The sequence below is a fragment of the Pristiophorus japonicus genome, chromosome 1 (assembly GCF_044704955.1).
Source record: "Pristiophorus japonicus isolate sPriJap1 chromosome 1, sPriJap1.hap1, whole genome shotgun sequence".
Classification (NCBI taxonomy): domain Eukaryota; kingdom Metazoa; phylum Chordata; class Chondrichthyes; family Pristiophoridae; genus Pristiophorus; species Pristiophorus japonicus.
This window is the reverse complement of record NC_091977.1, coordinates 152,025,073-152,050,339: the sequence shown is the minus strand read 5'-3', so window position 1 is coordinate 152,050,339 and position 25,267 is coordinate 152,025,073. Positions and strand designations below refer to the sequence as shown.

General features: G+C 43.9%; 1 protein-coding gene across 3 annotated transcripts in view; it reads left to right on the top strand.

Moving 5' to 3' along the window:
* The window catches only part of wdr36 (WD repeat domain 36), a 176,769-nt gene that overhangs the window by 48,378 nt on the left and 103,124 nt on the right, over window positions 1-25,267 (top strand). For 2 of the 3 annotated variants that reach the window (XM_070883949.1, XM_070883962.1), the window contains exons 9-10: window positions 7,113-7,233; window positions 24,839-24,904. In XM_070883949.1, coding sequence (XP_070740050.1) covers window positions 7,113-7,233; window positions 24,839-24,904 — 187 coding nt within the window. The remainder of the gene's footprint in view (window positions 1-7,112; window positions 7,234-24,838; window positions 24,905-25,267) is intronic. The other variant, XM_070883956.1, reaches the window with a different exon arrangement.

The following is a 25,267-nucleotide window of genomic DNA, read 5'->3' as shown; positions in this document are numbered from 1 at the left end:
AAAAAAAACAGGGAACATTGCTTCTGACCCAAACTCATTGACTTCTTGCTTGGGGTATGCTTCCACAAATTGTAAGACACACTCCAATACCTTGTGCAACTATCAGTTATTATGTGTGATTCCTGGTGATGGATGCCGGTAAGTTATTTAACTGCGGGCAACATCACAACCAAGACCTATGAAGTCGCAAGATACAGTTTATGTAGGAACCAATGATGTAGGGAAAAGCAGAATGTAACTCTTGCAGAGAGATACTTTTAGGAGTAAGTTTTGGATTAAAGTACAAGACCTCAAGGGTGGTAGTCTCAGGATTACTTTTGATGCCACTTGCTGAAGAAGTCATGTCAATGCAAGGCTAGAAAAATAGTTTAGGAGGAAGAGTTTCTGATTTCCAGGACATTGAAAGAGAGACTTGCATTTATATAGTGCCTTTTCACAACCTCAGGGCATCCCAAAGTGCTTTACAGTCAATCAAGTACTTTTGAAGTATCGTCACTATTGTAATGTAGGAAACACGGCAACCAATTTGCATGCAGCAAGCTCCCACAAGCAGCAATGTGATAATGACCAGATCATCTTTTTTAGGGGGGTTTAATTGAGGGATAACAATTGGCCAGGACACCAGAGATAACTTCCCTATCACTTCTTCGAAATAGTGCCATGGGTCTTTTATGTTCCCTTGAGAGATCAGATGGAGCCTCGGTTTAACGTCTCATCTGAAAGACTGGGGCCGGGGAAGGACTGGCTGCGCTATGAATTAAAGACAGTTACTGCTGTCTTTACAGCAAGTATAAATAAGACAGTGGGGGAGAATTAAAACTAATATGGTAGAATTCTTTATTAAGGTGGAGAGTGACACAGTTATATCGGAAACTAGGGTCCTGAACTTAAGGAAAGGTAACTTCGATGGTATAAGGCGTGAATTGGCTAGAATAGACTGACAAAGGATACTTAAAGGGTTGACAGTGGATAAGCAATGGCAAACATTTAAAGATCACATGGATGAACTTCAACAATTGTACATGCCTGTCTGGAGTAAAAATAAAACTGGGAAGGTGGCTCAACCGTGGCTAACAAAGGAAATTAAGGATAGTGTTAAAGCCAAGGAAGAGGCATATCATTTGGCTAGAAAAAGCAGCAAACCTGAGGACTGGGAGAAATTTAGAATTCAACAGAGGAAGACTAAGGGCTTAATTAAGAGGGGGAAAATTAGAGTACGAGAGGAAGCTTGCAGGGAACCTAAAAACTGACTGCAAAAGCTTCTATAGATACAGGAAGAGAAAAAGATTAGTGAAGACAAACGTAGGTCCCTTGCAGTCGGATTCAGGTGAATTTATAATGGGAAACAAAGAAATGGCAGATCAATTGAACAAATACTTTGGTTCTGTCTTCACGAAGGAAGACACAAATAACCTTCCGGAAGTACTAGGGGGCAGTGAGAAGGAAGAACTGAAGAATATCCTTATTAGGCGGGAAAGTGTGTTAGGGAAATTGATGGAATTGAAGGCCGATAAATCCCCGGGGCCTGATGGTCTGCATCCCAGAGTACTTAAGGAAGTGGCCCTAGAAATAGTGAATGCATTGGTGATCATTTTCCAACTGCCTATCGACTCTGGATCAGTTCCTATGGACTGGAGGGTAGCTAATGTAACACCACTTTTAAAAAGGAGGGGGGAGAGAAAATGGGTAATTATAGACCGGTTAGCCTGACATCAGTAGTGGGGAAAATGTTGGAATCAATCATTAAGGATGAAATAGCAGCGCATTTGGAAAGCAGTGACTGGATTGGACCAAGTCAGCATGGATTTATGAAAAGGAAATCATGCTTGACGAATCTTCTGGAATTTTTTGAGTACGTAACTAGCAGAATGGACAAGGGAGAACCAGTGGATGTGGTGTATTTGGACTTTCAAAAGGCTTTTGACAAGGTTCCGCAAAAGAGATTTGTGTGCAAAATCAAAGCACATGGTATTGGGGTTAATGTACTGACGTGGATAGAGAACTGGTTGGCAGACAGGAAGCAGAGAGTCGGGATAAACGGGTCCTTTTCAGAATGGCAGGCAGTGACTAGTGGAGTAACGCAGGGCTGAGTGCTGGGACTCCAGCTCTTTACAATATACATTAACGATTTAGATGAAGGAATTGAGTGTAATATCTCCAAGTTTGCGGATAACACTAAACTGGGTGGCGGTGAGAGCTGTGAGGAAGACGCTAAGAGGCTGCAGGGAGACTTGGGCAGATTAGGTGAGTGAGCAAAGGATAAATGTGAGGTTATCCATTTTGGGGGCAGAAACACGAAGGCAGAATATTATCTGGATGGCGGCAGATTAGTAAAAGAGGAGGTGCAACGAGACTTGGGTGTCATGGTTCATCAGTCACAAAGTGGGCATGCAGGTACAGCAGGCGGTGAAGAAGGCAAATGGTATGTTGGCCTTCATAGCTAGAGGATTTGAGTATAGGAGCAGGGAGGTCTTACTGCAGTTGTACAGGGCCTTAGTGAGGCCTCACCTGGAATATTGTGTACAGTTTTGGTCTCCTAATCTGAGGAAGGACGTTCTTGCTATTGAGGGAGTGCAGCGAAGGTTCACCAGACTGATTCCAGGGATGGCTGGACTGTCATGAGGAGAGACTGGATCAACTGGGCCTTTATTCACTGGAGTTTAGAAGGATGAGAAGCGATCTCATAGAAACGTATAAGATTCTGACGGGACTGGACAGGTTAGATGCAGGAAGAATGTTCCCGATGTTGGGGAAGTTCAGAACCAGGGGACATAGTTTTAGGATCAGGGATAGACCATTTAGGACTGAGATGAGGAGAAACGTCTTCACTCAGAGTTGTTAACCTGTGGAATTCCCTACCGCAGAGAATTGGTGATGCCAGTTCATTGGATATATTCAAGAGGGAGTTAGATATGGCCCTTACGGCTAAGGGGATAAAGGAGTATGGAGAGAAAGCAGGAAAGGGGTACTGAGGGAATGATCAGCCATGATCTTATTGAATGGCGGTGCAGGCTCGAAGGACCGAATGGCCTACTCCTGTACCTATTTTCTATGTTTCTAATAGGGCAGAGGAAGGGACAAACAGATAACCTAGGAAAAAAAAAGTCAAGAAGATAAAAGAAAAAAGAACTTTCATTTACATCACATCTTTACACATCATCAAGATGCTGCAAAGCATGTCGCAACCAATTAAGTAGCTTTTGAAGTTTAGTCACTATTGTTTTGCAGACAAATGCAGCAGTCAAGTTGTGCACAGCAAGATCCTACAAACAGCAGCGAGATAAATTACCACTTAATCTGTTTTTGGGCTGAGGAGTAAAAAATAACCGAGAGCTCCCCTGCTCTTATTTAAGTTGTACCATATCTCCTAGCTCTTCTTCAAATAGTACCATGGGAGTATTTAAATACACCAGAGGGGATAGATAGGGACTTGTCAGAAAGATAGCACTCCTTCAGTATTGCACTGTGTGCCAGCCTAGATTATGTATTGAAGTCTCTGGAATAAGGCTTAAACCCACAATCGGTTTACTCACAGGCTGACTCCCTATAGTTAGGAAAGTATCTGAGTGCGGCAAAGGTGAAACTCTGTTGTGGGCAAGGAGGCGAGACTGCAGTAGACCAACAGGTGAAGAAAATGAATTGAACCAAGAGCCAAGAACTTGGTTGTCAAATAAAAGAAATGTGTACATGGTCAGATGCAGTTGTTAAAGGTGGTCTCAATTTACCAGGGAGAAACATAGAAACATAGAAACATAGAAACATAGAAACATAGAAACATAGAAACATAGAAAATAGGTGCAGGAGCAGGCCATTCAGCCCTTCTAGCCTGCACCGCCATTCAATGAGTTCATGGCTGAACATGAAACTTCAGTACCTCCTTCCTGCTTTCTCGCCATAACCCTTGATCCCCTGAGTAGTAAGAACTTCATCTAACTCCCTTTTGAATATATTTAGTGAATTGGCCTCAACTACTTTGTGGTAGAGAATTCCACAGGTTCACCACTCTCTGGGTGAAGAAGTTTCTCCTCATCTCGGTCCTAAATGGCTTACCCCTTATCCTCAGACTGTGACCCCTGGCTCTGGACTTCCCCAACATTGGGAACATTCTTCCTGCATCTAAGCTGTCTAACCCCGTCAGAATTTTAAATGTTTCTATGAGGTCCCCTCTCATTCTTCTGAACTCCAGTGAATACAAGCCCAGTTGATCCAGTCTTTCTTGATAGGTCAGTCCCGCCATCCCGGGAATCAGTCTGGTGAACCTTCGCTGCACTCCCTCAATAGCAAGAATGTCCTTCCTCAAGTTAGGAGACCAAAACTGTACACAATACTCCAGGTGTGGCCTCACCAAGGCCCTGTACAACTGTAGCAACACCTCCCTGCCCCTGTATTCAAATCCCCTCGCTATGAAGGCCAACATGCCATTTGCTTTCTTAACCGCCTACTGTACCTGCATGCTAACCTTCAATGACTGATGTACCATGACACCCAGGTCTCGTTGCACCTTCCCTTTTCCTAATCTGTCACCATTCAGAAATTAGAAAATCTATAAATGATGCAGTAGGAGTGAAAGCATGATCCTGAACACAATACTGGATTGTTACAAGAAGCAATTGATCAAAAGAAATCGCATGAGCTGGGCACTATTGGACATAAGAACATAAGAAATAGGAGTAGGCCATATGGCCCCTCCCCATATGGCCCACTCCCCATAACCATTGACTCTCATCGTTCAAAAATCTGTCTATTTCCACCTTAAATATATTCAGTGACCCAGCCTCCACAGCACTCTGGGGTAGAGAATTCCAAAGATTCACAACCCCCTGAGAGAAGCATTTCTTCCTCATCTCTATTTTTTAAATGGGCGACCCCTTATTCTGAAACTATTGCCCCCTAGTTCTAGATTCCCCCATGAGGGGAAACATCCTCTCTGCATCTACCCTGTCAAGCCCCCTTAGAATCTTATATGTTTCAATAAGATCACCTCTCATTCTTCTAAACTCCAATGTATAGGCCTAACCTGCTCAACCTTTCTTAAGACAACCCCTTCATCTTAGGAATCCACCTTGTGAACCTTCTCTAAACTGCCTCCAATGCAAGTATATCCCTCCTTAAATAAGGAGACCAAAATTGTAAGCAGGACTTCCCTACTTTTATTCTCCATCCTCTTTGCAATAAAGGCCAACATTTCATTTGCGTTCCTAATTACTTGCTGTACCTGCATGCTAACTTTTTGTGTTCCATGTACAAGGACCTCCAGATCCCTCTGTACCACAGCATTTTGTAATCTCTCCCCATATAAATAATAATTTGCTTTTTTATTTTTCCTACCAAAATGGATAACCTCATATTTTCCAACATTATGGGCCCAAGTTTCCACATGATTTGCGCCTGATTTTTAGGAGCAACTGGTGGACAACGGACTATCTTAGAAATCGCAATTCTCCACATTTTTTTTTCTGCAGTTCTAGTCAGGTAGAACAGTTCTACTTTGGAACAGAATTTTTTCTTCTAAAGGGGGCGTGTCCGGCCATTGACGCCTGATTTCAAAGTTTCCACAGTGAAAACGTACTCCAAACTAACTTAGAATGGAGCAAGTGAAGATTTTTGTAGAACTGAAAAAACCTGTTCTACACATTAAAAAATCAGGCGCAGGTTACAAATTAGGCGTCCAGAACGAGGAGGGGGGTGAACGGGAAGTCATTAAATTCTACAATAAATCCTTATTTATACTTATACAAATATTATACAAATAAATCCAACCTGAATAAACATTTATAAGCAAAGAAAAGATTAAATAAACCATCTTCCTACCTGTGTGAAAGTGCTTCAGCCAGCCTCACAAGTTCGTTCCCGACGGCGGGAGGGAGGGGAGTGCAGGCCTGCCCGCCCAAACGCAGCGGGGAGGGAGTGAGGGAGTGCGGGCCCGCCCGAATGCAGCGAGTGGGGGGGGGGGGAAGGAGGAAGACGTTCCCGACGGCGGGAGGGAGGGGAGTGCGGGCCTGCCCGCCCGCCCGAACACAGCGGGGGTGGGAAGACGTTCCCGACGGCGGGAGGGAGGGGAGTGCGGGCCCGCCCGAACGCAGCGGGGGGGAGGTGGGTAGAGACGTTCCCGACAGTGGGAGGGAGGGGAGTGCGGGCCTGCCCACCCGACCGAACGCAGCGGGGGGGGGGAAAAGACGTTCCCGACGGCGGGAAGGAGGGGAGTGCGGGGCCGCCCGCCCGAACGCAGCGGGGGGAGGAGAGGGGGAGGAGGACTTTTCCGACGGCGGGAGGGAGGGGGGGGGGGGGGGGGGGAGTGCGGGCCCGCCCGAACGCAGCGGGGGGGGGGGGGGGGGGGGAGAGACGTTCCCGACAGCGGGAGGGAGGGGAGTGCGGGCCCGCCCGAACGCAGCGGGGTGGGGGGGGGGGGGGTGGAGGGAGGAAGACGTTCCCGACGGCGGGAGGGAGTGCGGGCCCGCCCGAACGCAGCCGGGGGCGGGGGGGAGACGTTGCAGACGGCGGGCGGGAAGGAGACAGTGAGAAGGTTGCAGGAAGCCTCAGTGCTGATTTGCTGATGGCAATGTGCTTTTATTAAAAAATGTTCAAAAATTAAACGGCTACAAAGAACTACAAAAATGGCCGAGTGCCAATGTTTTCCTTCACACTGCACGTGCGCCAACGCGCACGCGCAGGGATGCCGGCAGGAAAAAAACTAATTTAAATAGTACCTGCCCCCTCCCACTTACAAAATCGGCGCGAGTGTAGGCTCCGCCCCCCTGGGCGCCATGCCAAACAGACAAGGAGCTGCATAGCTCTCCAGAATCGCGGGGGTTTTTTCCGGCGCCGTTTTAGGTGCGAAAAACGGGCGCCCAGCTCGGAGGGGCACCCATTTTTTATTGTGTGGAAACTTGAGCCCTATAATCCATCTGCCAAATCTTTGCCCATTCACTTAGCCTATCTATATCCCTTTGTATATTCTTTGCGTCCTCCTCACCACTTGCTTTCCCACTGGTATTATTAGCCGGGAGATAGTAGAACAGAGTCAGAATACTTTTGGTGGGGTGAAATCCTTGCTTAAGAGTAATTTACCTATTTTTTTTAAATGACTATAAATATATTTATTTCATGGCTAGGTCTGGATTTTTGATGCTCCAGGAGGTGGAGGTCGCCTTTTACGATGCCGTACGGGACACAGTGCCCCTCCAACCAAAATAAAATATCATGGATCTGATGGACAAAATATTCTTAGCTCTGGTAAGAACAACATTTTCTTGCATGTGTTATTGCTTGGCCTTGAGTTATCTGATTGTATGGAAATAAATCTCCACTTTGTTTATGGTTTCATCAGAATAAGCCACACTTAAATGTAATAAAAATAAAACTGCTGTATAACATACAAGAAAATACAATTGACTTAATGTTCATTATCCCCTGCCCGAATGTAAGCTATTCTGCATACATCTACATATCTGGTGAATTGCAAACTCATTATAAAAGATCATTCATCACTTGTTTCTCCATGGCATTGGTAAACTAGGCAATCTTCTGCCAATGCATTCTTTATTTTTCCAATATGTGTGGAGAACAATATTATTCAACAATGAGCATGTAGAGATGAAAGAGCCAAAAAGAGTTCAATACAATATATTGTCTGATGTAGCCAAAGTGGCAAATGCTCGATTCTATTATTATTAGCGACGTGGTAACAGGGCACTTAAAAAATAATAATAGGATTTAGCAGAGTCAACATGGATTTATGAAAGGGAAATCATGTTTGACGAATTTGTTAGTTTTTCTGAGATTGTAGCTAGCAGAATAGAAAAGGGGGAACCAGTGGATGTGGTGTATTTGGATTTTCAGAAGGCATTCAATATGGTGCCACACAAGAAGTTATTAAACAAAGTTAGGGCTCATGGAATTGAGGGTAATATACTTACATGGATTGGTTAACAGACAGAAAACAGAGAGTAGGAATAAACGGGTCATTTTCAGATTGGCAGACTAACTAGTGGGGTACCGTAAGGATCAGTGCTTGGGCCTCAGCTATTCACATTCACAATCTATATCAATGATTTGGATGAGGGGACCAAATGTAATACAGGTGTAGCACCTAAAATTTGGGACTGAGGCCGTTCCGGACTTTCGAACGTGTTTTTGATGTCCAAAGTCCAGAAACGCCAGAGTCCAGGTTCAAGTATTTGCGGATTTTGGAACACCAGAGGCGTGTCCCAAGTCCGGAAATGCCAAGCCCAGGTTACAATATTTCCGGTTTTTGACATCATTTTATCGTTCTTCTCTTCGCAGACCTTATAGTCCTTGCTTCTTTGCAACTCTCTTGTTTTTGTACCTGTATGTTTTGGAACGTAGTCTGATGCCCTGTACACCTGTACCTGTACAAGCCGAAGGGGACTTGCGCGCAGAGTTTGGTTGGTTCTAGCTGAAGGGACTTGTGTGTTGTGCAGAGTTGGTTCTCGCTGGGGACTTGCGCGCAGAGCTTGGTTGTTTCTGGCCGAAGGGACTTGCATGCGGACCCAAGAGCAACGGTGCGGTGACTGTGAAGACCTGGCCTGGAACATGTAGGATTGGAGATTTTTATTCTTGTAATTTTTGTTATATGGATTTCATTTTTTGACGTTTCCCTGGGCCCGGCTGGTACCGATAAGGGTTTGGCAGGGTGTCCAGATTCCGGAACATTTTGCAGATTCTGGACGACCCTGCCACGGATTGGTCCGGATTCCGGAAATCTGGATTTTCGATGTTGCACCTGTATATCTAACTTTGCTAATAATACAAAGCTAGGTGGGAATGTAAGTTGTGAGGAGGATGCAAAGAGGCTTCAAGGGAATGGGCAAGAATATGGCAAATGGAATATAATGTGAAGTTATCCACTTTTGTAGGAAAAATAGAAAAGCAGAGTATTTTTAAATGGTGAGAGATTGGGAAATGTTGGTGTTCAGAGAGACCTGGGTGTCCTTGTACACAAATCACTGAATATTAACAGGCAGGTACATCAAGCAATTAAGAAAATAAATGGTGTGTTGACCTTTATTACAAGAGGATTTGAGTATAAGAGTAAAGATGTCTTACTGCAATTATATAGGTCCCTGGTGAGACCACACCTGGAGTATTGTATACAGTTTTGGTCTCCTTACCTAAGGAAGGATATACTTGCCATAGGAGTGCAACGACGGTTCACCAGACAGATTCCTGGAATGTGGGGGGGGAGGGGGGGGGGAAATAGTCCTATGAGGAGAGATTGCATAGACTATGCCTATATTCCCTAGAGTTTAGAAGAATGAGAGGTGATCTCATTGAAACATACAAAATTCTTATCGGGTTTACCAGGTTAGATGCAGGGAGGATGTTTCCCCTGGATGGGGAGTCTAGAACCAGGGATCACAGTGTCAGAATAAGGGGTCAGCCATTTAGGACTGGGATGATAAATTTCTTCATTCAGTGGTGAATCTTTGGAATTCTCTACCCCAGAGGGCTGTGGAGGCTCAGTCGTTGAGTATATTCAAGACCAAGATTGATAGATTTTTGGATATTAAGGGAATCAAGGGATATAGGGGATAGCGCAGGAAAGTGGAGTTGAGGTAGAAGATCAGCCTTGATCTTATTGAATGGTGTAGCAGGCTCGATGGGCCGAATGGCTTACTCCTGCTCCTACAGTATTTCTTATGTAAATTTGAAGTCTGAGAAATAGAAGACTACCACCACACTGAAAAAAATCAAACATAGATTGGCGAATGATACTGAAGGGGTTGAATGTGGATGGGCAATGGCAGACATTTAGAGACCGCATGGATGAACTACAACAATTGTACATTCCTGTCTGTCATAAAAATAAAAAAGGGAAGGTGGCTCAACCGTGGCTATCAAGGGAAATCAGGGATAGCATTAAAGCCAACGAAGTGGCATACAAATTGGCCAGAAATAGCAGCGAACCCGGGGACTGGGAGAAATTTAGAACTCAGCAGAGGAGGACAAAGGGTTTGATTAGGGCAGGGAAAATGGAGTACGAGAAGAAGCTTGCAGGGAACATTAAGACGGATTGCAAAAGTTTCTATAGATATGTAAAGAGAAAAAGGTTAGTAAAGACAAACGTAGGTCCCCTGCAGTCAGAATCAGGGGAAGTCATAATGGGGAACAAAGAAATGGCGGACCAATTGAACAAGTACTTTGGTTCGGTATTCACTGAAGAGGACACAAACAACCTTCCGGATATAAAAGGGGTCGGAGGGTCTAGTAAGGAGGAGGAACTGAGGGAAATCCTTTATTAGTCGGGAAATTGTGTTGGGGAAATTGATGGGATTGAAGGCCGATAAATCCCCAGGGCCTGATGGACTGCATCCCAGAGTACTTAAGGAGGTGGCCTTGGAAATAGTGGATGCATTGATAGTCATTTTCCAACATTCCATTGACTCTGGATCAGTTCCTATGGAGTGGAGGGTAGCCAATGTAACCCCACTTTTTAAAAAAGGAGGGAGAGAGAAAACAGGGAATTACAGACCGGTCAGCCTGACATCGGTAGTGGGTAAAATGATGGAATCAATTATTAAGGATGTCATAGCAGTGCATTTGGAAAGAGGTAATATGATAGGTGCTAGTCAGCATGGATTTGTGAAAGGGAAATCATGCTTGACAAATCTTCTGGAATTTTTTGAGGATGTTTCCAGTAGAGTGGACAAGGGAGAACCAGTTGATGTGGTATATTTGGACTTTCAGAAGGCTTTCGACAAGGTCCCACACAAGAGATTAATGTGCAAAGTTAAAGCACATGGGATTGGGGGTAGTGTGCTGACATGGATTGAGAACTGGTTGTCAGACAGGAAGCAAAGAGTAGGAGTAAATGGGGACTTTTCAGAATGGCAGGCAGTGACTAGTGGGGTACCGCAAGGTTCTGTGCTGGGGCCCCAGCTGTTTACACTGTACATTAATGATTTAGACGAGGGGATTAAATGTAGTATCTCCAAATTTGCGGATGACACTAAGTTGGGTGGCAGTGTGAGCTGCAAGGAGGATTCTATGAGGCTGCAGAGCGACTTGGTTAGGTTAGGTGAGTGGGCAAATGCACGGCAGATGAAGTATAATGTGGATAAATGTAAGGTTATCCACTTTGGTGGTAAAAACAGAGAGACAGACTATTATCTGAATGGTGACAGATTAGGAAAAGGGGAGGTGCAAAGAGACCTGGGTGTCATGGTACATCAGTCATTGAAGGTTGGCAAGCAGTTAAAGCAGGCGGTTAAGAAAGCAAATGGCATGTTGGCCTTCATAGCGAGGGGATTTGAGTACAAGGGCAGGGAGGTGTTGCTACAATTGTACAGGGCCTTGGTGAGGCCACACCTGGAGTATTGTGTACAGTTTTGGTCTCCTAACTTGAGGAAGGACATTCTTGCTATTGAGGGAGTGCAGCGAAGGTTCACCAGACTGATTCCCGGGATGGCGGGACTGACCTATCAAGAAAGACTCTGACCTATCAAGAAAGACTGGATCAACTGGGCTTGTATTCACTGGAGTTCAGAAGAATGAGAGGGGACCTCATAGAAACGTTTAAAATTCTGACGGGGTTAGACAGGTTAGATGCAGGAAGAATGTTCCCAATGTTGGGGAAGTCCAGAACCAGGGGACACAGTCTAAGGATAAGGGGGAAGCCATTTAGGACCGAGATGAGGAGGAATTTCTTCACCCAGAGAGTGGTGAACCTGTGGAATTCTCTACCACAGAAAGTAGTTGAGGCCAATTCACTAAATATATTCAAAAAGGAGTTAGATGAAGTCCTTACTACTAGGGGAATCAAGGGGTATGGTGAGAAAGCAGGAATGGGGTACTGAAGTTGCATGTTCAGCCATGAACTCATTGAATGGCGGTGCAGGCTAGAAGGGCCGAATGGCCTACTCCTGCACCTATTTTCTATGTTTCTATATCTTTTTCACCAGCATCCTTCTGCCATAGTTAACATGCTTTGTTCTTGAGATTCTCCAAAATCAGAATTGGACAAGATGTGATTCCCATTTTTAAAAAGCAGGTTATTCTAGGTGGGGAGGACTTATTTTTGCGTCTAATTGAACTCTTCTGAATTTCCTTTCTCCTGAAGTGTCTCAAAATAATGCTCTGAAGACAATTGCTAATCAGTTGGAGCATTTTCTAATGTCCCAAAGCATTAAAAAAATAAACTGGATGTACCATTTAAACAATGGCAAATGTTATATTTGTTAGTGGTGCTGTTTGGATCTTTTTAGTTCCATTTTTAGTCCCAGTAGCACTTGTAATACCATACTTTCTAAAGTCATTACTATATACAAGAGCACTATTTGACATGAAAGTTACCTAAGATTCACAACAGCAGCAGTGTACCGTGAATTTTTATAGATAATCCTGCTTTAACTGCAAAAGCAAAGCATATAGATTTGTGACTCAAAATCCAATGTTCATCTGGGCATTATTTTATAGAATTTTACAGTATGCAGGAAGGCTGCTCAGCCTATTGCACCTGCACTGAGTCTTTAACTATCCTCTTAGTCCCTTTCTTTTGTGGTTTCCCTATGTCCTTTTAAGTTTTACATTTTCAAATATTTAACTACTTCCAATTTTACGGATTCTGCTTCTACCACTGTTTCTGGTAGCATATTTCATGTGCAAACATTCCTCTGCATAAAAATATTTCTCCAAATCTTTGTGATCTTTTGTTGGTCTTAAATTTATGGCCTCAGTGTTAATAGTATGTCCATATTTGTTATTTAAAGCGGTCAATTTTGAATGCCATTCAAATCTCCTATTAATCTATATTAGTGAAAAGAGGAGCAGTTTGTCAAGTCGTCTTTAATTACAGCTTTATCAACTTGCCCACTCATTTTTAAAGATTTTTGTATCTGAACAGCTAAGTTGCTCTGCTCTTCCATTTTTAAAATGTTATCATTTAGTGTATTTTCCTCCTCTTTGAAAATGGATTATCTCATTTTTCTCCGCTTTAAATTTAATCTGACATTTATCTGCCTAAACTATTAACCTGTCTATATCCTCTTGTGGTTTTATAGCCAGTCCCACTGGTGCATCATTGACCAGGGAGGAAGTCGGTGTCACAGCCCTCCACCTGGCTGTGGGCATAGAGAAACTGGATATGGTGACAAGAGTTTAAATAGGAATTTCTTAAGTTTTGACCCAAGATCAGGAGGTGAAAGCTAAAAATAAAGGTGGTCAGTTTTTACTGTTAGAAGTAGTCTGAAAGAAAGGTAATGCCAAAAACAAGTCAGTCCACAAAATATATAAGATGGATAACTATTTATTCTAGGAGAGAAGCGAGATTGTTAAGAAAGTGGAATTTGCTTTGATTGTTGTTTTGTATGTTCATTTGCTGTCTGTGCAATAATATAGTATAATGATTTATATCACAGTCGGATTCAGGTGAATTTATAATGGGGAACAAAGAAATGGCAGACCAATTGAACCAATACTTTGGTTCTGTCTTCACAAAGGAAGATACAAATAACCTTCTGAATGTACTAGGGGACAGTGGGTCTAGTGAGAATGAGGAACTGAAAGATATCCTTATTAGGTGGGAAATTGTGTTGGGGAAATGGATGGGATTAAAGGCCGATAAATCCCCGGGTCCTGATAGTCTGCATCCCAGAGTACTTAAGGAAGTGGCCCTAGAAATAGTGGATGCATTGGTGATCATTTTCCAACAATCTATCGACTCTGGATCAGTTCCTATGGACTGGAGGGTAGCTAATGTAATGCCACTTTTTAAAAAAAGGAGGGAGAGAGAAAGCGGGTAATTATAGACTGGTTAACCTGACATCAGTTGTGGGGAAAATGTTGGAATCAATCATTAAGGATGAAATAGCAGCCCATTTGGAAAGCAGTGACAGGATCGGACAGAGTCAGCATGGATTTATGAAGGGGAAATCATGCTTGACGAATCTTCTGGAATTTTTTGAGAATGTAACTAGGGAGAATCAGTGGATGTGGTGTATTTGGACTTTCAAAAGGCTTTTGACAAGGTCCCGCACAAGTGATCGGTGTGCAAAATCAAAGCGCATGGTATTGGGGGTAATGTATTGACGTGGATAGAGAACTGGTTGGCAGACAGGGAACAGAGAGTCGGGATAAACGGGTCCTTTTCAGAATGGCAGGCAGTTACTAGTGGGGTGCCGCAGGGCTCAGTGCTGGGACCCCAGCTCTTTACAATATACATTAACGATTTGGATGAAGGAATAGAGTGTAATATCTCCAAGTTTGCGGATGACACGAAACTGGATGGCGGTGTGAGCTGTGAGGAGGACGCTAAGAGGCTGCAGGGTGAATTGGACAGATTAGGTGAGTGGGCAAATACATGGCAGATGCAGTATAATGTGGATAAATGTGAGGTTATCCATTTTGGGGGCAAAAACACGAAGGCAGAATATTATCTGAATGGCAGCAGACTAGAAAAAGGGGAGGTGCAACGAGACCTGGGTGTCATGGTTCATCAGTCACTGAAAGTGGGCACACAGGTACAGCAGGCGGTAAAGAAGGCAAATGGTATGTTGGCCTTCATAGCTAGGGGATTTGAATATGGGAGCAGGGAGGTCTTACTGCAGTTGTACAGGGACTTAGTGAGGCCTCACCTGGAATATTGTGTTCAGTTTTGGTCTCCTCATCTGAGGAAGGACGTTCTTGCTATTGAGGGAGTGCAGCGAAGGTTCACCAGACCGATTCCAGGGATGGCGGGCTGTCATATTAGGAGAGACTGGATCAACTGGGCCTTCATTCACTGGCCTTTAGAAGGATGAAAGGGGATCTCATAGAAACATATAAGATTCTGACGGGACTGGACAGGTTAGATGCGGGAAGAATGTTCTCGGTGTTGGGGAAAGTCCAGAACCAGGGGACATAGTCTTAGGATAAGGGATAGGCCATTTAGGACTGAGATGAGGAGAAACTTCTTCATTCAGAGAGTTGTTGACCTGTGGAATTCCCTACCGCAGAGAGTTGTTGATGCCAGTTCATTGGATATATTCAAGAGAGAGTTAGATATGGCCCTTACGGTTAAGGGGATCAAGGGGTATGGAGAGAAAGCAGGAAAGGGGTACTGAATGAATGATCAGCCATGATCTTATTGAATGGCGGTGCAGGCTCGAAGGGCCGAATGGCCTACTCCTGCACCTATTTTCTATGTTTCTATCACGAATTTGCCAGTAGACCTATCAATAAAAGTGGCTATTTCTCTCTTGGGTTGGTGGGTTTAAAGAGAATATATGCTGTTCTCAAAATAAATGGAATACATTCTCGATAATGGAACCAGACAGTTAATGGTATCACTTGTTGCGTTACACACACTGGCCCATTTGATTGTAAAAATCTTAGATGCCTGCAATTTGTGGCTTTTCAAAAAATAAACCTGTGTCAGGTCACTGTTTTAAAACACAACACTTAAATGTAACTCAATTCCAAAATCCTTCCATGAAGAAAAAATTATAAAGTGCCTGTTGCATGCTTTTTGAAAATCTGCTCACCTTTTACGAAGCTGTACTGGCTACCCTTGATTAACCCATGTTTTTCTAAGCGAGCATTCATTTTATCCTGTATTATGATCTCTACCCACTTCCTCTGTTAAGCTAAGATCTATTAGGTCTATAGTTCCCCAGTTTAATCCTTTCCCCCATCTTGAATGCAGACGTGACATTGGCAAACCTCCAGTCCTCTGGTACAGCTTTTGTATTCAAGGATATTATCAGGACCAGATGAGTTTCCACTTTCAGGTGCCACCAACCTTTTCAGTGCTACTTGTATGTTTATAGTTATCATGTCAAAATTATTTATCTCTTCCTCTTGTAGTATTTCATTTCTACTACCATTCTTTTTTTTTTTGCAAAATTTATTCTTGCTTTTTCGCTAATTTATTTACATATTTCATCTTCTCTGGATTGTCCCAACTGTATTTCATGAACTTAGAGACTATTGCAAAAAACGTTTATCAAAGTAAAAATATAAGAAAAGCTAAATGTAACCCACTTATATAATCATAATTATAAAGCAATCTTTCTCATGGACAAGAACATATCAGATTATTGAGATTTGCATCTCCAAGCTACCTTTCATGTCCATTATTTTTTTTTAATTTTAAGCGTAATATCTGACCTCTGATGGCTTCAGGCAATGTTAGAATCATATAATTTGGAAGGAAGTACTTGAAAGTAACTAGAGATGAATGATTTGCTCTCCTTTCCTATGTAGAAGAGCTAGGCTTCTGCTTGATATCCCCCAAAAAATCTGACGCTCCTGATCCTAGTGGCCTGCAGCAATGCGCAGCGCAAGGGGAAGCTCGGGGGAGGAGTCCTGCTCAGAGTCAGGCAGATGAGGACCTAGATTGGGAAGCTATGTTCAGGGAGTCCATGCAGATGCACCATGAGATTATGGGTGCATCGGAAAGTGTGACGCAGAGCATGAATGTACTTGCTATGAGTGTGGCGGAGGCCACCTCCAGCCTTGCCCATGCTCGCAGCAGTCCACTGAGCCCATCCTTGCTCGTCTAAACTGAGAAGCAGCCACAACGAGCGACAGTGGGTTCCCAGAGGTAATAGCGCGTGCCATGCTTAACGTGACAGTAGCCATGACATCACAGGCCGAAGCCACGCAAGGTGTTCGTGATGTCATGCAGACTCTGGTTGCTGGCATGCAATCTCAGACTGCAGCATTTCAAGCGCTCCCTGCATTTATGCCATCTCAGATTGATACCTCAAGACTTGCTTAGAATGAATCCTTAGGTGGCTGAACAGTCCAATACGAGAGCCACAGTCCCTGCCACAGCTGGGACAGACAGACAGTCATTGAGGGTAATGGAGGGTCTGAAAGGTTTGCCGCATGTTCTTCCCGCTGCCTATACTTGTTTTCTGCATGCACTCGGCGATGAGACTCGAGGCCCTCAGCGCCCTCCCGGATGCACTTCCTCCACTTAGGGCAGTCTTTGGTCAGGTACTCCCAGGTGTTGGTGGGGATGTTGCACTTTATCATGGAGGCTTTGAGGATGTCCTTGTAACGTTTTCTATGTCCACCTTTGGCTCGTTTGCCATGAAACATAGAAACATAGAAAATAGGTGCAGGAGTAGACCATTCGGCCCTTCGAGCCTGCACTGCCATTCAATGAGTTCGTGGCTGAACATGCAACTTCAGTACCCCATTCCTGCTTTCTCGCCATACCCCTTGATCCCCCTATTAGTAAGGACTACATCTAACTCCTTTTTGAATATATTAAGTGAATTGGCCTCAACAACTTTCTGTGGTAGAGAATTCCACAGGTTCACCACTCTGGGTGAAGAAGTTTCTCCTCACCTCGGTCCTAAATGGCTTACCCCTTATCCTTAGACTGTGACCCCTGGTTCTGGACTTCCCCAACATTGGGAACATTCTTCCTGCATCTAACCTGTCGAAACCCGTCAGAATTTTAAACGTTTCTATGAGATCACCTCTCATTCTTCTGAACTCCAGTGAATACAAGCCCAGTTGATCCAGTCTTTCTTGATATGTCAGTCCCGCCATCCCGGGAATCAATCTGGTGAACCTTCGCTGCACTCTCTCAATAGCAAGAATCTCCTTCCTCAGGTTAGGAGACCAAAACTGTCCACAATACTCCAGGTGTGGCCTCACCAAGGCCCTGTACAACTGTGGTAACACCTCCCTGCCCCTGTACTCAAATCCCCTCGCTATGAAGGCCACCATACCATTTGCTTTCTTAACCGCCTGCTGTACCTGCATGCCAACCTTCAATGACTGATGTACCATGACACCCAGGTCTTGTTGCAATTCCCCTTTTCCTAATCTGTCACCATTCAGATAATTGTCTGTCTCTCTGTTTTTACCACCAAAGTAGATAACCTCACATTTATCCACATTATACTTCATCTGCCATGCATTTGCCCACTCACCTAACCAAGTCGCTCTGCAGCCTCATAGCATCCTCCTCGCAGCTCACACTGCCACCCAACTTAGGCCCCAAGTTTCCACATGATTTGCTCCTGATTTTTAGTAGCAACTGGTGTAGAACGGAGTATCTTAGAAATCGGAATTCTCGTCATTTAGTTTGCTCCAGTTCTAGTCAGTTAGAACAGTTTCACTTTGGAACAGAATTTTATTTTCAAAAGGGGGTGTGTCCGGCCACTTATGCCTGTTTTCAAAGTTTCGTCAGTGAAAACTTACTCCAAACTAACTTAGAATGGAGTAAGTGAAGATTTTTGTACGCTCGGAAAAACCTTGTCTACACTTTAGAAAATCAGGCGTAGGTTACAAATCAGGCGTAGGGAAATGGGGGGAGGGGGGGGGTTTAAAGGGAAGTTTACAAACATTAAACACTTCAGTTTTACAAATAAAGAGCTATCATCAATAATAAATGATAAATACATCAATAAATCAACAAATAAATCAATCAAAAAAAAAAAAAATTTTCTACTTACTGACTGCAGCACCGGGAGCCCTCCAACAGCGTGCTGGGATGCCTCCCCCCCCCCCCCCAGTGTGTCTCTGTCAGTGTCTCTATCTCTCTGTCTATCTGTGTGTGTCTCTCATTCTCTGTCTGTCAGTGTCTTTGGGGGGGGGGGGGGGGGGTGGCGGTTGTGGGAGGGAGTTCGGGTCGGGGGGTGGGGGGGTTGTGGGAGGGAGGTCGGTTCGGGTCAGGGAGAGGGAGGTCAGGTCAAATCCAGTCCGGGGCGGGGGGTCGGGTCTATATCAATGACTTAAATGAGGGGACTTAATGTAATATACAGGGTATTGGTGAGGCCACACCTAGAGTACTGCGTACAGTTTTGGTCTCCATATTTAAGGAAGGATATACTTGCATTGGAGGCTGTTCAGAGAAGGTTCACTAGGTTGATTCCAGAGATGAGGGGATTGACTTATGAAGATAGGTTGAGTAGGTTGGGCCTATCCCCATCAGAAGAATGAGAGGTGATCTTATCGAAACATGTAAGATAATGAGGGGGCTTGATAAGGTGGATGCAGTGAGGATATTTCCACTCACCAGCCATGATCTTTATTAAATGGCGGAGCAGGCTCGAGGTGCCAGGTGGCCGACGACTCCTGTTTCTGATGTTCTTATATCAAAGTTTGCTGACGAAGCAAAGCTAGGTGGGAAAGTAAGTTGTGAGGAGGACTTAAAAGAGACTTCATAGTGAAGAAGACAGGTTAAGTGACTCCTTCCAGTCTATAGGAAACATAGAAAATAGCTGCATGCGAAGGCCATTCAGCCCTTCGAGCCTGCACCACCATTCAATAAGATCATGGCTGATCATTCCCTCAGTACCCCTTTCCTGTTTTCTCTCCATACCCCTTGATCCCCTTAGCCGTAAGGGCCATATCTAACTCCCTCTTGAATATATCCAATGAACTGGCATCAACAACTCTCTGCGGCAGGGAATTCCACAGGTTAACAACTCTGAGTGAAGAAGTTTCTCCTCATCTCAGTCCTAAAATGGCCTACCCCTTATCCTAAGACTGTGTCCCCTGGCTCTGGACTTCCCCAATATCGGGAACATTCTACCCGTATCTAACCTGTCCCATCCCTGCAGTAAGACCTCCCTGCTCCTATACTCAAATCCTCTAGCTATGAAGGCCAACATACCATTTGCCTTCTTCACCGTCTGCTGTACCTGTATGTCAACTTTCAATGACTGATGAACCATGACATCCAGGTCTCGTTGCATCTCCCTTTTTCCTAATCTGCCGCCATTCAGATAATCTATCTTTTGCGTTTTTGCCCCGAAAATGGATAACCTCACATTTATCCACATTATACTGCATCTGCCATGCATTTGCCCACTCACCTAACCTGTCCAAGTCACTCTACAGCCTCTTAGCGTCCCCTTCACAGCTCACACCGCTACCCAGTTTAGTGTCATCTGCAAACTTGGAGATACTAGACTCAATTCCTTCATCTAAATCATTGATGTATATTGTAAAGAGCTGGGGTCCCAGCACTAAGCCCTGCGGCACTCCACTCGTCATTGCCTGCAATTCTGAAAAGGACCCATTTATCCCGACTCTCTGCTTCCTGTCTGCCAACCAGTTTTCTATCTATGTCAGTATATTACCCCCAATACCATGTGCTTTGATTTTGCACACCAGTCTCTTGTGTGGGACCTTGTCAAAAGTCTTTTGAAAGTCCAAATACACCACATCCACTGGTTCTCCCTTGTCCACTCTACTGGTTACATCCTCAAAAATTCCATAAGATTCGTCGAGCATGATTTCCCCTTCATAAATCCATGCTGACTTGGACTGATCCTGTCACTGCTTTCCAAATGCACTGCTATTGCATCCTTAATGATTGATTCCAATATTTTTCTCACTACTGATGTCAGGCTAACCGGTCTATAATTCCCCGCTTTCTTTCTCCCTTTCTCCCTCCCTTTTTAAAAAGTGGTGTTACATTAGCTACCCTCCGGTCTATAGGAACTGATCCAGAGTCGATAGACTGTTGGAAAATGATCACCAATGCATCCACTATTTCTAGGGCCACTTCCTTAAGTACTCTGGGATGCAGACCATCAGGCCCCGGGGATTTATCGGCCTTCAATCCCATCAATTTCCCTAACACAATTTCCCACCTAATGAGGATATCCTTCAGTTCCTCCTTCTCTCTAGACCCTCGGTCCCCTAGTACCTCCGGAAGGTTATTTGTGTCTTCCTTCGTGAAGACAGAACCAAAGTATTTGTTCCATTGGTCTGCCATTTCTTTGTTCCCCATTATAAATTCACCTGAATCCGACTGCAAGGGACCTACATTTATCTTCAGTAATCTTTTTCTCTTCACGTATCTATAGAAGCTTTTGCAGTCATTTTTATTTTCCTGGCAAGCTTCTTCTCGTACTCTATTTTCCCCCTCTTAATTAAACCCTTTGTCCTTCTCTGCTGAATTCTAAATTTCTCCCAGTCCTCAAGTTTGTTGTTTTTTCTGGCCAATTTATATGCCTCTTCATTGGATTTAACACTATCCTTAATTTCACTTGTTCGCCATGGTTGAGCCACCTTCCCCATTTTATTTTTACTCCAGACAGGGATGTACAATTGCTGAAGTTCATCCATGTGATCTTTAAATGTTTGCCATTGCCTATCCACTGTCAACCCTTTAAGTATCATTTGCCAGTCGATTCTAGCTAATTCAAGCCTCAAACCATCAAAGTTACCTTTCCTTAAGTTCAGGACCCGAGTTTCTGAATTAACTGTGTCACTCTCCATCTTAATAAAGAATTCTACCATGTTATGGTCACTCTTCCCCAAGAGGCCTCGCACAACAAGATTGCTAATTAGTCCTTTCTCATTACACATCACCCAGTCTAGGATGGCCAGCTCCCTAGTTGGTTCCTCGACATCTTGGACTAGAAAACCATCCCTAATACATTTCAGGAAATCCTCCTCCACCGCATTGCTACCAGTTTGGTTCGCCCAATCAATATGTAGATTAAAGTCACCCATGATAACTGGTGTACCTTTATTGCATGCATCCCTAATTTCTTGTTTGATGCTGTCCCCAACCTTACTACTACTGTTCGGTGGTCTGTACACAACTCCCACTAGCGTTTTCTGCCCCTTGGTATTCCGTAGCTCCACCCATACTGATTCCACATCATCCAAGCTAATGTCCTTTCTTACTATTGCATTAATTTCCTCTTTAACCAGCAATGCCACCCTGCCTCCTTTTCCTTTCTGTCTATCCTTCCTAAATGTTGAATACCCCTGGATGTTGAGTTCCCAGCCTTGGTCACCCTGGAGCCATGTCTCCGTGATGATAATTACATCTAATTCGTTAACTGCTATCTGCGCAGTTAATTTGTCCACCTTATTCCGAATAATCCTCGCATTGAGGCACAGAGCCTTCAGGCTTTTCTTTCCAACACACTTTGCCCCTTTAGAATTTTGCTATAATGTGGCCCTTTTTGCTTTATGTGTTGGGTTTCTCTGCCCTCCACTTTTACTTTTCTTCTTTCTATCTTTTGCTTCTGCCCCCATTCTACTTCCCCCTGTCTCCCTGCATAGGTTCTCATCCCCCTGCCATATTAGTTTAACTCCTCCCCAACAGCACTAGCAAACACTTCCCCCTAAGACATTGGTTCCGGTCCTGCCCAGACTGTCTGGTTGTACTGGTCCCACCTCCCCCAGAACCGATTCCAATGTCCCAGGAATTTGAATCCCTCCCTTGTGCACCACTCCACAAGCAATGTATTCATCTGAGCTATCCTGCGAGTCCTACTCTGACTAGCACGTGGCACTAGTAGCAATCCTGAGATTACTACTTTTGAGGTCCTATTTTTTTAATTTAGCTCCTAACTCCCTAAATTTGTCTTGTAGGAAATCATCCCGTTTTTTACCTATATCATTCGTACCTATATGCACCACGACAACTGGCTATTCACCCTCCCTATTCAGACTGCCCTGCGCCTGCTCCGAGACATCCTTGACCCTTGCACCAGGGAGGCAACATACCATCATGGAGTCTCTGTTGCGGCCACAGAAACGTCTATCTATTCCCCTTACAATTGAATTCCCTATCACTATAGCTCTCCTACTTATTTTTCCTGCCCTCCTGTGCAGCAGAGCCAGCCACGGTGCCATGGACTTGGCTGCTGCTACCCTTCCATGATGAGTCATCCCCCTCAACAGTACCCAAAGCGGTGTATCTGTTTGGCAGGTGGATGACGCAGGGGACCTCTGCACTACCTTCCTTGCACTGCTCTTCCTGTTGGTCATCCATTCCCTATCTGACTGTGTAGCCTTTAGCTGCGGTATGACCAACTCACTAAATGTGCTATTCACGTCATTCTCAGCATCGTGGATGCTCCAGAGTGAATCCACCCGCAGCTCCAGTGCCGCCATGCGGTCCGTCAGGAGCTGCAGGCGGATACACTTCCCACACACGTAGTTGTCAGGGACACCGGAAGTGTCCCTGACTTCCCACATAGTACAGGAGGAGCATAACATGTGTCAGAGTTCTCCTGCCATGACTTAACCCTTAGGTAAACTTAAATTGGCAACAACAATGCTAAAGGTTACTTATTGATAAAAAAGAAAAGATGAAGAAAAATTACTTACCAATCACTTACCCCCTTGGCTGTGATGTCACCTTTCGATTTCTTTCTACTTTTTTTGCCTTCTCCCTGCTGCAGCTGCACCAGCCGGCCTTTATAGGCCGCTCCGACGTCCTTGAACTCCCGCCTCTCCAACTGATGGGCCTCTTGTAGGCCTCCCGACGCAACGCTGCTCCTCCTCCTCGCTCTCCCGCCCCCCCGACTGCGACTGATGGGCCTCTTGTAGGCCTCCCAACTCGACGCTGCTCCTGCTCCTCGCTCTCCCGTTCCCCGACCTCGAACTATTCCAGAGTGCAGTGAGCTATTAAAAATACAGGCTAGGGGTTTGCACAGCAGATGTCCCATCTCCATGAGGACCGTCGGGTGGATATCATCTGGCCCACCTGCTCTATATCTATTTTCAAGTTCTTAATTCTTTCTAAAACAATATGTTCATCTATGATAATACTAGTTTTGTTAGTAACTTTATTAAATCCTTATAGTTGAGCATCAGTTTCAAGGGTGAAGACTGATGCAAAGTACTCATTTAATATTTCCGCCACACCCAGTGAGTCCTTGAGCATTCTTTAAAGGCCCAATACAGTCTTTGACAGTTCTCTGACTCTTCACATAACTGAAAAAGCTTTTCCCATTACTTCCACAGTTGTCTATGATCCTTTTTTTTCCATTAGCCTTTTAGCTGATCTAATAGCAGCCTTTGGTTTCTTTAGTTCCTTATACACAGCTCTGTTTAGTTGAGTACTAAATGTCTTTAATTTAGAGAAACATTTTTGTTTACATCTTATTTGTCTTTGTACATGACCTGCCAGCCACCTTGGCTTTTTCTTACCACACTCTTGACTTTCATATTTGTTTTCCACATTTTTATCTTCTTCAAAACCTTCTATTTGTATTCTACATCGGTCTCATCTGCCATTTTGGTAAAGTTTGCTCTTCTGAAATCTGGTATGAGTTGCAGATTCTCGGTATCTTTTAGTTCTACTAGCCAATTAAAACCATATAGCAAATCTATACAAGGAATGGACTTCCAGATAGAGTAGTGAAAGCAAAAATGCAGGAAACATTTAAGAAACAATTGGATGCTGCAGAAGGACCTTTTGGGGGACATTTCAGAATGGATGAATGAAGATAGGACAAAAAGTCTCCCTCATCTATAATTGTTATTTGAAGTAACTCAAGTCTACAATTTTGGGGCCTAGCTACAGGGTGATGTCAGCCTCCCCATTTAGATCAGCAGAGGGTTTTTTTCAAAGCTTATCTGGACCTTTCCATGAACTGGCTAAAACACAAAAGCATGCTGAAGTTAAGTTTATGACTAGGAGAAGCTGTGCATGAACAGAACATGAACATGTGCATTATTGCTAAATCCATCCCACATTATACATTGAGATTGGGGCAGGTTAAGCTCAGCAGTAACCAGTGCATATTACTAATCTTCCAATGGAAGTGACTCATAAGAACATAAGAAATAGGAGCAGGAGTAAGCCATTTGGCCTCTTGAGCCTGCTCCGCCAATCACTAAAGATCATGGCTGATCTGATCCTGGCCTCAACTCCACTTCCTCATAACCCTTATCATTCAAAACTCCGTGTATCTCCACTTTAAATATATTTAAAGACACAGTACTATAAAAGAGGTCTAATTGTTCTGCTATGCGGTGGTCTGCAGGAGTAATTTGGCTATTTTTATGAACCAATTTGATTAAAGTACAGCTGCAAATCCACTTTTTTGTGCTCTTCACTTTTTTTTAAATTGTTTTATTTTTAAAATGTCACTCATTTATATATTTTTTAATATAGGACGGGATGGAACTTTGCAGTCATTTTCCACTATTCATGAACGTTTTAATAAGAGTTTGGGACTGGGTAAGTTTAGTTGAAAAATATGATGGCTATGTTACAGTTAACTTTTTTCAGTGTGATTAAAATGTACTACATATTTTAAAATGTGGAATCCATTCAATAAATAGCAACAAAAGTATTTCACTTTTTTTTATGACAAACTGGTAAAATTTTTCTAACATTATTTTTTAACATGTTTAACTTTCTTTTGAGAATAATGACACTGAAGCGCTACAATACGTTTCTCCCTTCTCCCTCCTCCTCCTCCCCCATCCCCACCCCATGCTTGACTAGTTTTCTCAGCTGGGCCCTCTGGAAGAGTGAGAAGGCATCCCACGGTGGCTTCATCCACAGAAGAATGAGGAAAGAAAACATTTGCTGTCCATT